We start from the raw sequence: 17,404 nt of genomic DNA, 5'->3' as shown, positions 1-17,404 counted from the left end.
TCAGGAACCACTGACTTTCTAAAACATTTTAAAAACTTTTAAAATAATTTTAAAAAGAGCAGGTCCAGATAACTTGCATGCAAAAAGTTTAAAAGAGCTGACTGAGGAGCTCACTATTTTGGTACTGTTGATTTTGAATAATTCTTGGAACACTGGGGAAGTTCTAGAAGACTGCAATAAAGCAAATGTTCTGCCAGTATTTAAATGGATAAATGGGATGACCCGACTAATGATAGGCCTGTCAGCCTGACATCAATACCAGGCAAGATAAAGGAGAAATGGGCTGAAATGGGACTTCATTAAGAATTAAAGGAGGTTAGTATAATTTATGCCAATCAACTTGGGTTTATAAAAAATAGATCCCGTCAAAATAACTTGATTTTTTTATGAGATTACAAGTTTGGTTGATAAAGTAGTAGCACTGATATAATATACTAGGGCTTCTGTAAAGCATTTGACTTGATACTGCCCAACAATTTGACTAAAAAAACTAGACTGATACAAAATTAACATGGTACACATTAAAAACTGGCTAACTGATATGTCTCACAAAATGTAATTGTAATTGGGAAATCATTATCGAGTGGGTGTGTTTCTACTGGAGTCCCACAGGGATTGGTTCTTGCCCCTACAGTATTTAACCTTTTTATCAATTACCTGGAAGAAAATATAAAATCAATACTGATAAAATTTACGGTTGACACAAAAATTGGGGGAGTAGTAAATAATGGAGAGAATAGATCACTTACACAGAGCATTTGGATTGCGTCATAGGTGGGTGCGAGCAAACAATATGCATTTTAATATGGCTAAATGTAAATGTATTCATCTAGGAACAAAGAATGCAGGTCAGACTTACAGGATGGGGGAGGGGGCTCTATCTTGGGAAGCAGTGACACTTGAGGATTGTGGTGGATAAATCAGCTGAAGATGAGTTCTCAGTGTGATGCTGAGGCCAAAAGGGACACTGGAATCCTTGGATGCATACATTTAGGAGTAATGAGATTATTTTACCTCTGTATTTGGCACTGGTGTGACCACTGCTGGAATATTGTATCCAGTTCTGGTGTCCACAATTCAAGAAGGATGTTGATAAATTAGGGTTCAGAGAAGAAGCTTGAGAATGATTAAAATATTAGATAACATGCTTTATAATGATAGATGTAAGGAGTTCAATCTAGTTGGTTAACTAAGAGAAAATTAAGGGGCGACTTGATGACAGTCTTTAAGTACCTACATGGGAAACAAATATTTAATAATGGGCTCTTCAGCCTCGCAGAGAAAGGTATACATGATCCAATGTCTGGAAGCTGAAGCTAGACAAATTGAGATGGAAAATAAACTGTAAATTTTTAACAGTGAGAGCAATTAACCTTTGGAACAATTTACCCAGGGTTGTGGTGGATTCTTCATCATTGGCAATTTTTAACTCTATGCTCTAGTTCAAAGAGGGATTATTTTGGGAAGTTCTATGCCCTGTGTTATACAGGAGGTCAGATTAGAAGATCACAATGGTCCCGTCTGGCCTTGTGTGACAGGATGCTATCAGCAGCACCCTGGTCACTGACATTGCTGCAGCCTGGAGGAGGCTGCAGGCCCAACTGAAGGCAATGACACACCTTCTGGTGGGGGATTGTGAGCACCTGGGTGATAATGACTGGTTTAACAAGGTAATTGGGGAGCTTAGAAGGAGCTCTTGGGAGGTAACTCAGAGAGTGAGCCTGGGCTGGGGAGTGAGGGCTGCAGGGAAGTTTGTCCTTGCTATAAGCCTGTGTTTCATGTTATGGGGAGGTAAGGGGGAAATAAATGAACACCTTCGTGAAGGATAAACAGCCTGGCATGTGGAATCACCTGAACTAATCAGGCAGTGAGGTTCACTGGGTAGTGATGGAGGCGCCTTGTGACACTTTGGAATCTATCAGTTATTGTGTTGATTATTTCACTGACTTGATTCTGGCCTTTGTCAAGTCACCTAATCTTTGTGTATCAGATATCAAGTGTATCTTACTTCACTACAGTATCTCAAAGGGTGCAATGACGATTAATAGTCTATGTTTGTCCAGTGCTTGGAGAAGTTAAGTCTTTAAAAGTGCTAAGTAGTAGTATTTTCTTTGTTATTAATACCCATGCCAAATGCCAGAAAGTTCCAGCCTTGGGAGAATCATCAATTTAATCAATAATCTTAAAGTACAGTTTTATATGAATAGAAGAATAGTGTATCATTTGGATTTCATAAGGATACTATGATTTCTAAATACAGAGATATTGAGATTTCCTAATCTGACTGTTACATTGTTTTCTCTCCTCTTTCCTTCACACATACTTTTCTCAAAGACAAATCCCTCCCCACTTTACCTCAGGTGTTTTCATGGAGCGGGGGGAGGAATTGGTGTCCTGCAACTGTTTGCCAGTCCAGAGCCTCCTTCTACTGGATTGTCCGAGATGTACTCCCCTTAAAGACATTGCTAATGGATCTGGTTAGTCAGCACATGCTGAAGATTAAAGGAGAAGGAACCCCAAAAGACACTGGACAAAATTGGTGGCCTACAAAATCTGTTTTAGAAAGCTAAAAACAACAGACCCTGTACTGAGCATAATAGAGTATTGTATTTCTTTACATGTTCCTGCAAGTGGAGTAGCACTAGCCATTTTTTTATCTCTGCTATCTGAGCCCTCTCCATTTGTAAATAATCTCTCAGTAGTGGGTAATCATTGTTACTGTAGGTTGTAGGCAGGACCACTATTCTTAAGGCTGCCTAATACTTTCCATTCTAAGAACCTGTTTTCATCTGATTATAATTTTGCCATTTCTCAGACTGGGGTTAGGGAAAAATATTTTGTTTTGCCTATGTTAAATAAAATATGGAATTTGGGCTTCAAATTTGGCAGGTGGACCATGAAAATCTGCCCAAATTTCAACAAGTACTTAGCATCTGAAAAATCACAATTCATACATACTCAACTGAGCCTTGATGGAATTTGGAAGCTAAATTCTCAGATTACAGCTGCACTGAGAATGTCTCTTCTGTGCTCTCAAGGGTTCCACTGCTGGCACACAAGAGAAGGAAGAATCGTGTCTAGCATAAAGAGGGGTGAGTAGTAGGGAGGAATACGGGGAGGTGGTTGGAGGAAGAAACAGGCTGCAAGGTGAGGAAAGAGAAGGGGGAACAGAGACAATGTGTGAATATTGGTTTGTAACCACAAAAGCACATTCTCTTCAAGAATATGAGTTGAACCCAGGAACCTTGAATCTCAGCATTCCTCTGCTGTCTAGCAAATAGCTCTGAAACCTGCTGGAAAAGTGTGTGTCAGATCCCCATTTAGTGGTTTGTTCACATAGAGGATAACAGCCTTCTACTGCTATCAATTACTCCATTAGCTCAAGTTGTATAGAGCTCTGTGCTCTGGATCTAAAGATTCCAGTTCTGTTGATGACCCTTGTAAAGGGTTTGTATGGTAGCATTTCATTTTTTCCAGGATTCTTGTTGTTGTTGTTGTTAAACCTAGGAAATTATATTAAAAAGTCAAGGAAGACCTTTGCCTCATTCAGCACAGAGGATAGATGGCGCTCACGGAATCTATTAGGTCTGTGTAGTGCATGAGTCTGTTGTCTGTAGGACCTCTTGTCTTAATTTAGATGGAATACATGGGCCCAAAGAGTTAAGTATTAACATGACCCTGTCACTGTTCAACATTGAACAGTGTTAAACAAGCTTTAGAGAGTTTGATATAGAGACCTCAACCTGCTTAGTACCATGGAAAACACACGATTAACATCTTTCTTCTATTTAAGATACAGAAAAGCAGGAAAAACAGTTAAGGCATTTGAAATGTAAAATTTTAAGAAAGGCTTTCATTTTAACGACATTCATTGTTCCCTGTCCCTTTCCCTGTCGAGAGTCTTCAGAAGGAATCCACCCGCACCCCTGTTTGACAGTCTTTTAGATGGTAATAAGTGTCTTTTTTGGGGAAAAGATAAGTTAGCTGAGATGGGCTGGAGCTATCATTGTTGCTGTTATTGTTAAAGTCCTGTCCTATTTCCTAGAAGACAAAACAAAACAAAAATACATAGGGAAAGAAAAGATAGTAAAGATGGAAAATATTGCTTCTGTCTCTGATGTCGACTCTTACTACATTTTTACTGCTGGAAAAACATAGGCACAGCAAATGGTCTCATCAGCCACTCAGAGACCTGGCAAATTTGTATCAACATTGGCTGTTCTAGGGCATTACTTTCAGTTATCTCTCTTACAGCAGTGTTACAAAATACACAGTGTTGCCTGGCTAAGTCAGACTTTTATTGAACAGAAGTCAAAAGAGAGGGATAGTAAAGAGAAGTAGTATGGTGGGACAGGAAAACACATGTGGGAGAGAAGTGTGACAAAGTCTCACATTCTAGGTGGTCTTTGGGATTTTGCTGGAGCCAGTGAAGAGGGCGATATCATATAGGTCCCTCTCTCTCTGGCCCAGTCTGGTCAGGACATCTCTTTGGCTAAACAACCAGTGGGGCCTCTGGACGATCGAGATACAAAAGGAGCACTTAAAGATGATAAAGTCATTGCGGAGAAACTAAATGAATTCTTTGCTTCAGTCTTCTTGGCTGCGGGTTCTTAGGGAGATTCCCAAACCTGAGCTATCCTTTGTAGGTGACAAATCTGAGGAATTGTCACAGATTGAAGTGTCACTAGAGGAGGTTTTGTAATTAATTGATAAACTTAACAGTAACAAGTCACTGGGACCAGATGGCATACACCCAAGAGTTCTGAAAGAACTCAAATGTGAAATTGCGGAACTATTAACTATGGTTTGTAACCTGTCCTTTAAATCAGCTTCTGTACCCAATGACTGGAAGATAGTAGTGTAACGCCAATATTTAAAAGGGTGCTAGGGGTGATCCCGGAAATTACAGACTGGTAAGTCTAACGTCAGTACTGGGCAAATTAGTTGAAACAATAGTAAAGAATAAAATTGTCAGACACATAGAAGAACATAAATTGTTGGGCAAAAGTCAACATGGTTTCTGTAAAGGGAAATCATGTCTCACTAATCTATTAGAGTTCTTTGAAGGGGTCAACAAACATGTGGACAAGAGGGATCCAGGGGACATAGAGTACTTAGATTTCCAGAAAGCCTTTGACAAGGTCCCTCACCGAAGGCTCTTATGTAAATTAAGTTGTCATGGGATAAGAGGGAAGATCCTTTCATGGATTGAGAACTGGTTAAAAAACAGGGAACAAAGGGTAGGAATTAATGGTAAATTTTCAGAATGGAGAGGGGTAACTAGTGGTGTTCCCCAAGGGTCAGTCCTAGGACCAATCCTATTCAACTTATTCATAAATGATCTGGAGAAAGGGGTAAACAGTGAGGTGGCAAAGTTTGCAGATGATACGAAATTGCTCAAGACAGTTAAGACCAAAGCAGACTGTGAAGAACTTCAAAAAGAAATCACAAAACTAAGTGATTGGGCAACAAAATGGCAAATGAAATATAATGTGGATAAATGTAAAGTAATGCACATTGGAAAAAATAACCTCAACTATACATACAATATGATGGGGGCTAATTTAGCTACAACTAATCAGGAAAGAGATCTTGGAGTCATAGTGGATAGTTCTCTGAAGACGTCCACGCAGTGTGCAGCGGCAGTCAAAAAAGAAATAGGATATTAGGAATCATTAAAAAAGTGATAGAGAATAAGATGGAGAATATCTTATTGCTCTTATATAAATCCATGATACACCCACATCTTGAATACTGCATACAGATGTGGTCTCCTCATCTCAAAAAAGATATACTGGCATTTTGAAAAGGTTCAGAGAAGGCAAACTAAAATGATGAGGGCTTTGGAATGGGTCGCATATGAGGAGAGATTAAAGAGGCTAGGACTTTTCAGCTTGGAAAAGAGGAGACTAAGGGGGAATATGATAGAGGTATGTAAAATCATGAGTGGTGTGGAGAAAGTGAATAAGGAAAAGTTATTTACTTTTTCCCATAATATAAGAACTAGGGGCCACCAAATGAAATTAATGGGCAGCAGATTTAAGACAAATAAAAGGAAGTACTTCTTCACACAGCACACAGTCAACCTGTGGAACTCCTTGCCTGAGGAGGTTGTGAAGGCTAGGACTATAACAGGGTTTAAAAGAGAATTAGATAAATTCATGGCGGTTAAGTCCATTAATGGCTGTTAGTCAGGATGAGTAAAGAATGGTGTCCCTAGCCTCTGTTTGTCAGAGGGTGGAGATGGATGGCAGGAGAGAGATCATTACCTGTTAGGTTCACTCCCTCTGGGACATCTGGCATTGGTCACTGTTGGTAGACAGGATACTGGGCTGGATGGACCTTTGGTCTGACCCAGTATGGCCATTCTTATGTTCTTATTCAGTGCAGATGGCATGTGGTAAATAAGGCTTGGACCTTACATTGAATGAGAAGGATACAAAGAACTACAGTAACTCCCCACTTAATGTCCTCTCGCTTAACATTGTTTCGCTCTTATGTCCCTGCTCAATTACAGAACATGCTCCATTTAAAGGTGTGCAATGCTTCACTATAATGTTATTTGGCTGCCTGCTTTATCCACAGCTGGCAGCCCCCCTATCAGCTCCCCTATGCCCTCCCCACAGCTACTCCTGCCTGCCAGCAGACCCCACGGATCAGCACCTTCTCCTCCTCCTCCTGCCCGTGGCAATCTGCTGGCTTGTGGTATTGAGGAGGGAGGGGGAGGAGTGAGGCTTTGGCACGCAGACTCCCCCTCCCTCCCATCTCCCAAACGCCACAAACCAGCTGATTGATGTGGACAGGAGGCAAGGGGAGGGAGAGGAGAGGCTGTGCACCAAGTCCTTACTTCTACCCCCTCCCTCCTGCCCCCTGAATGTTACAAGCCAGCTGATTGCCACGGGCAGAAGGGAGGGGGGAGGAGCGAGCGTGCCTCCCACACCCTGCCCTTCCTCCTGCCTGTGGCAATCAGCTGGTTTGCGGTGTTCAGGAGGCAGGGGGAGCCTGCCTGCCATGTCCTCTCTCCTCCCCCTCCTTCCTGCCTCCTGAACGCCGCAAGCCAGCTGATTGCCCTGAGCAGGAGGCAGGGGAGGGAGGGGGGAGGAGCGAGGATGCGGCGTGCGGAGTAAAGGGGGAGGTGGGGAAGAAGAGGCAGGTTAAGGGTCGGAGCTTGGGGGAAGAGGTGGAGTGGGTGGGCCGAGGGTTGAGCCTCCCGCCCCTGGTGCTTGCAAAGTAGGGGAAGCTGCGGCTGCTGCTGTTGTGAAACATGCTTCTCCTAGCCTACAGCACCTTCAGCCTCCTTGCCTGCGGGGGCACCTCCCAACTATAGTACTGCACTGTATGGCAAAAAAAAAAATCCCTGGAACCTAACCCCCCACTTATATTCATTCTTATGGGGAAATTGGATTAGTGTAACATCGTTTCACTTAAAGTTGCATTTTTCAGGAACATAACTACAACGTTAAGTGAGGAGTTACTGTATTGAATAGCTACCCATTCAGTGGGCACTGTCCGTTATGGGCACTGAATGAGGCAGAGGTCCTATGGAAAAAATAGTATTTGATCATGTGATTAAAGACTTAATTATAATGCATAGGTACAATTCACTACAAATATATGGGCTGAATTAAAGTTGCACAGGGAAATTTAATTCAGACATTTCCTAACTTCTGCATCTGTGTGCTTGATTTTTCAACTGTAACTTTCTTTTAACATAGTGGGGTGTGTGTGTGTGATATTGTAATATACTAAAGAGGCAAAGCAGTGATAGGAAGTTATTGATTCTGTGCTGTATGTTTTGTCTCTGATGTAGTAAATTATGAAATATTTTCAGGATATCATGTTCTACCCTGATATGTGTCTGACTCTTTTCCTAGTTTTCCTTTGTGTGGATGTTCATTGAACCTTTTCACAGTAGTAATTCATTATGGCATCATAGAAAGCAGGAAACTGTTGGCTACTGCTTGAATTTTTGGCACAGGTTATAGTAAAGTTCTATGACTTTCTGTACTTCACAACATGGGACTCTATGTGTATATGTGGCCCTTGCTGTGTGAGATGGGAGTGTAATTAGGTGTTGGTAGAGCACTGCTAAGCTAAGCATGTACTTCAGATGAAATGTTTTCTTAAAGACATTTGACCTTACTAGAATTGCTTAATAGCTATGGTGGGTAATAAATAGTTGTCAGCCTTTTTCAAGTCTTAGTAAGGTTTATTTAAACAAAACTGACTTGTTTAATTTTCATAGCTGTACTGTACACTGATGTGCATGAAATAGAAATGTAATTTAGCAAGTGAAATCAAGGTTTATCTTCTAAATTAATCTACTGGTTCAGGAAACTAGATTTTAAATAATTGGTTAAGAGTTTAAATTCACTTTGAATTACAATCGGTGAAAATTTAACTATACATGTAGACCCTGAATATTTTTCTCCATCAGAAATATAAAAGCACAAAATATTAATATATTAGTTTATGATTAAAACTCCACCCTTTTCCCATTTTGTAGGTTAATATATTTCTAAAAATATTCTAATATGCTAAACTATTCTGTCTAAAGATTAGGAATCAATCACAATACATCACTCTACTCATTTCAACAGAATTTTAGATATTAATGTTACATTACCTCATTTTTTAGTCTTAGTGAAAGTTAACAAAGAATACAGTTCACTACAAATATATGGACAAGTATTAAGTAAATCTAGTTTAATACAAAATTAAACTATTTTTGCCCATTGGATGTAGATTATAGAACTGCAGACAGAAACTGTTTTCACGTACATTGCACTCAGTTGTGCAAACTTATTTTTTTAGGGTCAAAGAAGAACAAAAACCACAACCAACACAGTAAGTAAAATATCTTAAAAGTGCAGTAGGCTTGACTTTTCTACCTTTGCCATGTTCTGCTTTCTGCACCTTTGATGGTATTAGCTTTCACTAATACCTGATAGGCTGCAGCTAGTTTGTCATCTGCTTCCTGATTGGCTTGTAAGAGAGCTGCCTGCAGCTTCTTACTTCATCCACATGTTAACTGGATGTAGTTTCTTGCTGCCTGCTTGTGGCCTGGTTAAGTGTAAAACTTTATTTCCCTTACATCCTTAGTGGCTGACTTATTATTGCAGCTAACATTCCCATTGGCTGTAGCTTTTCCACCTGTATATTTCTATTATTATTGGGTAAGAAAACATTTAAACTAGTATGATTTATTTGGTTATTCAGTCACATTATTTGCTTATTTAAACAGGTGGTTTCCCTTTAGTGGGATCACTGAGCTGGTAAATAACGTTCTTCAGCCACAGCAAAAACAACAAAATGAAAAGGAGCCCCAGACGTAAGTAAGCTGCTCTCTGTAGACTAATTAATGTCTCTAGCATTAAAACATACTGGAGAGTATGTGTTAAATACTTTCCCATTCATAACATCCTTATAAGAGCATTTTACAAGCTGACACTGCCTTTGCTTTCAGAGCTTTGATTAGCAAAGAAAAATATGCAAATTAAGTGAGGGCCCACTTTTACCAGACAGTTGAGTTGATTAGATTAGAAAAAAAAATCTTAGGAACTCTCACTGCTCCATTTAATGCCTTTCCCTGCAAGTACTCTTTTTGAAAAACTTCCGATGAAGTTAACATGAGTTCTATGCATGGGAAGCTTGAATTATCAGACATGTAGTATTATATGTAGCAGGTCTATGTAGATACACAGTATTTATGATATGGGTCATACATAGAATGCTCTAAAATATACATAATACATTTGAAGAGCTGGGAATTTTCCATTTCATTTTTTTCATGATGTTGAAATATCTGTAAAGTTTCTGAGCTTTGACAGATATGAGGTGAAATCCTGGTCCTATTATAGTCAATGGGAGTCTTGCCATTGACATCATGTGGACAGGATTTCACTGATGGTCCTTTTACAGTGCCATGCCATGATGGATTTCCTTTAAGGAGAACCATATGAGAAATTAACAGTTAATGTTAAGGTTGAACAGAACCTGGCAAAGCTAGGAGATTCAGACTTATGGTTGAACTTAAATCATGCAGCTGAAAATAAAAAGAGAAGAAAGTTAAGAATAACTTTAATTTCAAATTTCCTATGTAAGTGTTACAGCCTTAATGTTAACCAAGTATCACTTTTTAATTTATGAAGTTTTATTTTATTTATTTACTTATTTTATGGGGAAAAGTCTTGTTGGTTTATATAATGAATTTTAAACATCTTTTTGGGCACATGCTTAGGTGGTTTTAAAATAGGCATTTTTATTATTTCTTTTATATATTTTTCAAAGACATGTCTGGTCCCTTTGTTAAATATATATTTAGTTGAGTTTCTTTTAGTTATTATAGGCAATGGCAGTTTTAGTTTATTGTGAAATATATATATTGAGAAACATAAGAATCTTCAAAAAATTGCACAGGAGAAAAATTTATGGGATTGGGTATTACTAAATCCTGAATGTAGCAGTCCTTGCAAACATTCTTTAGAAAGGGCTGTATGATTTGACTCATAACTACATATAATACATATACAGAGAGAGAGAGAGAGAAAATTACAGTATAGATTTTATCAAATTTATCTTTTAGCCTGTAAGTGTATAAAAAAACTACCTGGTACTTGAGTGCAAAATTTCATGTGAAACTTTTAAACCTTTCAGCTAGAATTTTTTTTAAAGGAAAGCAATAACCTCCTCAAAAAAGGGTTAATAATGGAAATATTGACAACCTAAACTACAGCAGCAGAAATGTTTAACTATAAAGTTATATATTTGTTTTACTTATATTTTTCCAGACACACACTAACTATTTCAGTTTTATTCATACTTTTTTATGATATCTGAAGTATCTAATTTCACTCAATTATTCTGTAGGCTGTATTACTTTCCAGCAATCTACTATGAGGAATATTCACTTTTAACATTATAATAGCTGTCTAATAATTAGCATGATTTATTATGCAGCAATTAGAATCAGAAAAGGAAGGGGAAAAATAGAAGAGTAGTCATCATCCTCCAGCTATGATTTCATCCTTTTAAAAATTTCTACAGGATAGTGTATAATTTGTAATCCTAAAATCATAGATTTCTGGTAAAATTATAGAAGATCCTTTTTTTTTCTTCATGGAATATAACTCTGTTAGTTACTGCTTACGTTCAGCTCACTATGCTATGAAATTACTTAAAACACCAAGATATTTGGCATAGTGAACATTGAGCCAAATTCTGCTCTGGTGTATGCGCAATTCCCATTGAAGTCATGACAGCAGGGCTCCTAGAACTGGGGATAGAGCTGGTCAAAAAGTGGAAAAACAATTTCTGCAAAAAAATTTCAAAATTTCTTGCAGGGTTCAAAATTTTTTCCTTTTAAAATTGCTTTTTGGCCAAAATATATTTTGAAAAATTTAAAAAAAAATATTTTTTTCTCCTTTATCCTCTATTTTTCGTTTTTTGTCAGTGAGTACAATAAAATGATGTCCAGGTTGTGTGTGTGTTTTCTCCACTCTGCAACTTTTCAAAGGTGAGGAAATTTTGAAAAGTTACAAAATGGCTAATGGAGGAGGAGAAGAATGAAAAAGTGTGTGTGTGGGAAAACAAAACATCATTCATTCTTTTGTATTCAGTAATGAAAAGGAAGGAGGATAAATGTGTGAAAAACATGAAAAATTTTGCAATTTTCAGTTTCAGTGAAAAAGTACAAACTTTTAAAAACAAACATACATAGCTTTTCATGAAAGTTTTATGTTTTGGAAAAAAGGCCATTTTTCAGCAAAAAAGTTTTAGTGAAAAACTTTAACCACCTTTAATTGAGAGTAAAATTTGGTGACAATCTGTGAACGAAGTGGTAAAATATTTAATTTTTTTTTCATTATTTAAAAAAATGTTCTTTTGATATTGACAAGTATCTTCAAACAAAAATAAGCTTACAAAATCTAATAGAGAATAAATATCTATAAAATTCAGTTACTGGAAGAAAACTCATTTACGTGGTTTCTTCAGACATTCAGTTACAAGTATTCAGAAGTCATTGAAGGGTCTGATCCTTCAACCTTTATTCATCTGAGGTTAATGGGATTAATGGATGAATTAGGGTTACCAGTTTGATTGTAATGCTTTTTCACTATTAACAGGCAATATGAAAAAAATCTTCACACAAAAAGTCTAGTGTGATATTTTTCAAGACATAAAAGTACTGTGTATTGTATTATTTCAGATACATCACCTCAGTACCTAGAACGTCTAAAACCTTTGTATAAAGATACTACAATTGATCTGCTGTCTTTGGCAAATAGGGGTATGTACAGATGAGAAGAGGGAGAGTAAGGTGGCTAGATTTGTTTCTAAAATTCCCAAGATGAAATCAGTGGGGGAAGGGAGGAAGGTGTGGTGGGGTGCTGAAGGAATTGAGGATGGAAACATACAGAAGGGACTCTGTGTGTTGGAGAAATGCATACTAGGTGAAGAAGGCAGTAAGGCATTCCCTGTTGGTCCATAACCATAATGTTAGGTGTCTATTACAAGCAAAAATAAAAACAAGAAATCTACACACTTGTAAAATACTCTTTAACTGACCATTAATTTAGCAGTGCTATACATTCACATCTCTAGTAACACAGATTTGAAGAGCTACTGCATACTGTTCTTCTAGAGCATATGGGAAATAACATACAAGAACTTCTAGATAGACTAGTACATGAACATGATATTTTGTTATGCTGCTGTATATGAACTAGAAGTACCATGGCCTACAAACAAACTTTCTAATTTGAATAAGAATTAGCAGATAAACTTGGAGAAGGAAAATCCAGTTGAAATTTTACTTTTCTCATTCATTATTGGTAACATAAGTTAAAGTGTTTGTTTTTAAATTGATCTTTTGAGTTGACAGAGGTTATACCAATCTCCTAGAACTGGAAGGGACCTTGAAAGGTCATCGAGTCCAGCCCCCTGCCTTCACTAGCAGGACCAATTTTTTCCCCAGATCCCTAAGTGGCCCCCTCAAGGATTGAACTCACAACCCTGGGCTTAGCAGGCCAATGCTGGCAATATGTCTTCTCTGTGAGGGCTGGCTCAAGAAAAAATTCAGACCCCCCCTTCAAAACAATTAACTTGGGCCATCCAGTATGCTATCTTCTCCCTAAGACATGTCCCAAATTGCTCTGTCGTGCCAGCAGGAAGAGACGGAGGAGAAGAAATAGGTGATGTGTTCAGAATTGGTACATTTGTGAAAAAGTTAATGTAATCCTTTATAGAAATGTCTTGTTAAACAGGAGGAGACAGAAATCTGCAGTGTTTTCCGAGTTAGGACTTTGATAAAAGGGGAGACATCCTGATTCCTGAGGGGACTCTAATTATTAACACTACAGAATTCTCATCATGAAGCAGCTTTCACTCCACTTTTCAGTTCTGAAGCCTAAGTAGTAATGCTAGCATTTCAATTCATTTTGGTTCAGCCAATGGTATAATTTATCTGGGTTCCCTAACTTTTTTCTGCCTTTTTATGCCCTGCAGATGGCTGTTGCAGCTGGGGATTGCTGGGGGAGACTGGGAAATAGCATGGAGCAGGCTACACTCACTCACTCTGTGTAGAGTTTTATACTAATGCATAGCCTCTTGACTTAGAATGTTTTGTCCCCCAGCTCTCACATACTTCATCTTCATCTTCATCACTGTCCCGGATGTTTGTATGTCAGCCAGGGATTCCTCACACTGAAGACATCCTCAGCTGCCCAGCTTATGCCGCCTTATGGCCCCTTTTCACCATCAGCCTCTGGCCTATCATTTTTGATTAATGCAAATAGGTTTAGTGTATTTTTGATTGAAAAGTAGATTCACATTATTTGACTTCACTGGGAGTTGCAGGTGCTCAGTATGCCTCAGGATTTGGGCCTGAGTTTATAATATTTTGTCTTGTAAGCAAGTTGAAAAGTTGTGCAATTGTATTCTATAGTAAGCTCCCTTCAAAAGAACAAGGTTTATAAAATGTGCTTCTTAAAGAAATGTCCAGAATATAAATATTTTATTTCTGCATGTGGACATGGTGGTTTATTTTTTGAAGTGTTGCATAATATATTAATTATTACTATAGTAATGCAACTTGATCTGTTAAAGATAATTTAAGAATATAGTAATACCATATTTTAAACATATCAAGGTGCCCTAAATAACATTTAAGGTTAAAGAAATATAAAACATAAACATAAAAATTATTTATAAACATAAAAATTATTCTAGCCAGTTGCAAAATTATTTTTTGAAATATGTAAACATATTTTTATTTTGGTGCACATGTGTAACACCCACTATTACTAAAGAAAGTTATGTGTTTACAGCAGAGAGAATATACATAATTTACTGCATCAATGGCTGGTAGTTTTTAAAGTCACCTTAGAACTGCTTCTGCTGATGATCCTTGTAGAACTCTCATTGCCTACAATATGAACAGGAGCAAACCTTCTTTCCTGGCTTTTGATAATTTATCAGGAGGATGGCATTCTTAATATAATAAGATTCCAGAGTGTGTCACTCTGTAGCCTAGAAAGTCTGTTGTGTCAGTGTGAAGCGATAGAAATTGCTACAAACATGGTTCAGAGGTCTTTTTGTTCAGAATATTACCAGGTTGTATCATCCCTGGGATTTGTGGTCCCCCCATGCGACAGCAAGGCATGTATCTATGCCATGCCATAAATCCTAGACCACTGTGGTATATATCACAAGTAACTCAACCAATCGCCACCCTTACTTTACAGCTAATTTTCATGCTACCATTTTATTGGTTCTGTTAGGGAGACTGCACAGATGGTGGTTTGTTTGGCCCAACTGCCACAGTTCTTCAGAACTACCAATAGCACACACAATAATCCCAAACGCACCTCACTACAGCACACACCCCTGATTCACCAGCTGCACAAATACGCACAACTCTCCCAGCACTTCACAACCCCCACACAAATCAACACAACACAACAGCACAAACAGTAACCCTAAATATCACTCTGAATCCTAGAATGCATGATGAGTCAGTCTGAAAGGATGAAAAGAGCTACAAGCAAAGTTGAGAGTTCTTTTTGTTTAGAATATCACTGGGATTCATGGTGTGTTGCTGTCCAATTTTTAAAGTTCTCAGCCATTTTTGGCTTTTTACACACACGTGATTTCATTAATTATATCTGTGACAGCACAGACTTTCAGCTACTAGTTACAAATGCATCCTATGTCAGAGGGTATTATTGATTATTTGTTTATTTATTATCTAAATAATTTGAATCAAGAAAGTATTTTCTTATATTTGTAAGATTAGTTTTGAGTGGGGGTGGGGAGCCAGATGTAATAAAAGTACACTACTTATCACAACATAGTGACCACACATGGAAAAAGATTTCTCAAATCAAGCATGTTAAATTCAGTGCTTTCTCTCTGCTTATAACAATAGTATGTTAATAGACAGATATCTTGTGTTTTTTTATGAGGCTATTGTTACTTTTGTAGGGGAGATGGATGAAATTTGTTACAAAATGAGATGTTACAGAATCTTAATTTTTCTACAAGATAAATCTCCACAAACCAAGGTAACTTTTCTATTATTAGCCAAACCTGATATATTATAAAACAAATATTTTCAGAAAAATGCTCATTTATTAAACATCTGTTTTCATTCTGGCCAAGAACCTCAAATAAACCACTAGCAGATTGTTTATTAATTTTAGTTTATTTCTAGAGACAAACCTTGAAATAAACTGATATTCAGTCACTCAAGAATGATATAAAATTTTTGCTATGCAGTTTTTGAGTAATATTTGATTTCTGCCATATATACTCATTCACTGTGATCTCCTGCTCACATGCCTACATTTTTGTCATGTGTATTCTACCCCATTGGAATAGAGTGGCCTCTGGTTACAGTGGGCAAAATTTGGAATTATAAAAGTTTCTGTCATAACAATCATGCACTGTATCTATACAGCAAACAATGTAATTGTTCAGTTCATCTCCCTCAAGGCACTTGTCAGGGTTCCCTCCCCACTCTTAACTCTGGGGTACAGATGTGGGGACCCGCATGAAAGACCCCCTAAGCTTATTTCTACCAGCCTAGGTTAAAAACTTCTCCAAGGCACAAATCCTTCCTTGTCCTTGGATGGGTACTGCTGCCACCACCAAGTGAGTTAGACAAAGATTCAGGAAAAGGACCACTTGGAGTTCTGTTTCCCTAAAATATTCTCCCAAGCCCCATTCACCCCCTTCCTGGGGAGGCTTGAGAATAATATACCAACCAAATAGGTTAACAAAGTGAGCACAGACCAGACCCTTGGATTTTTAGGACACTAAAAACCAATCAGATTCTTAAAAAACCAGAACTTTATAATAAAGAAAAAAGTAAAAGAAGCACCTCTGTAAAATCAGGATGGAAAGTAATTTTACAGCGTAATAAGATTCAAAACACAGAGGATTCCCCTCTAGGCAAAACTTTAAAGTTACAAAAAAACAGGAATAAACCTCCCTCTTAGCATAGGCACAATTCACAAGCTAAAACAAAAGATAATCTAATGCATTTCCTTCCTATTACTTACAATTTGTAATCTTAGATGCTTAGTTCAGGTATGGCTTTGGGAGATGTATTTTCCCTGCCCTGATTCCTTGCTGACCTGGAGAGAACACAGAGAGAGAGACAAAACAAAAACCTTCCCCCACAGATTTGAAAGTATCTTCTCCCCTTATTGGTCCTTTTGCTCAGGTGCCAACCAGGTTATTTGAGCTTCTTAACCCTTTACAGGAAAAGGAGGGATTTTATGCTACCTTTAGCTGTATGTTCATGACAGCACTGTTGCCTAAAATAAAACAAAGGAGTGAAATCAATTGTAAAACAGTATCAGGATATAACATTGCTTCAGTTTATGAACTCCGTGCCATCTCATTAATCCCATAGGAGAACACTTGACAGGTAGAGGTTTTTGATATGATACACATTATTTTCTACATAAAATTACAAAATGGTCATTAAAGAAAATGATAGTGGATATGTTATCAGTGTCTGCATAAAAAATCTTTAAAATAGATTGCCACATTGATAGTTAAAATAAAATATATTAAGAAAAATATATTGAAATGTCTCAAAAATTATTAATAGAAATAAATGGTTGATTATTGTTTGAATTTTGAACATGATGCATAAACATTGTCATGACTTTCAGATAATTGGGAAGTCCACCAGTAGATTATTTACTTCAAGCACAGAAATAAATGAACATAGATAAATGATTAATAAGTTATTTCAGTCTTTTATTTACAATATGTTTAGTTCCTGGAAAAAATGGTTCTTCGTCAAGGAGTGTCCCTGTGGGTGCTCCACTTTAGGTGCTTTAGTGCCCTGAGCTTTTAATCGGAGATTAGTAGTAGTAGTGCCCCAGTTGAC

General features: G+C 37.6%; 1 protein-coding gene across 18 annotated transcripts in view; it reads left to right on the top strand.

Moving 5' to 3' along the window:
• The window catches only part of RIMS2 (regulating synaptic membrane exocytosis 2), a 799,605-nt gene that overhangs the window by 102,274 nt on the left and 679,927 nt on the right, over positions 1-17,404 (top strand). For 10 of the 18 annotated variants that reach the window (XM_045004549.1, XM_045004552.1, XM_045004551.1 and 7 more), the window contains exons 2-3: positions 8,815-8,847; positions 9,245-9,331. The exons of the other annotated variants lie outside the window; for them this stretch is intronic. In XM_045004549.1, the coding sequence (XP_044860484.1) occupies positions 8,815-8,847; positions 9,245-9,331 (120 nt within the window). The remainder of the gene's footprint in view (positions 1-8,814; positions 8,848-9,244; positions 9,332-17,404) is intronic. 18 annotated transcript variants of the gene reach the window in all.

Source organism: Mauremys mutica, chromosome 2 (assembly GCF_020497125.1).
Source record: "Mauremys mutica isolate MM-2020 ecotype Southern chromosome 2, ASM2049712v1, whole genome shotgun sequence".
Lineage (NCBI taxonomy): Eukaryota > Metazoa > Chordata > Testudines > Geoemydidae > Mauremys > Mauremys mutica.
This window is presented reverse-complemented; position numbering and strand designations above follow the sequence as displayed.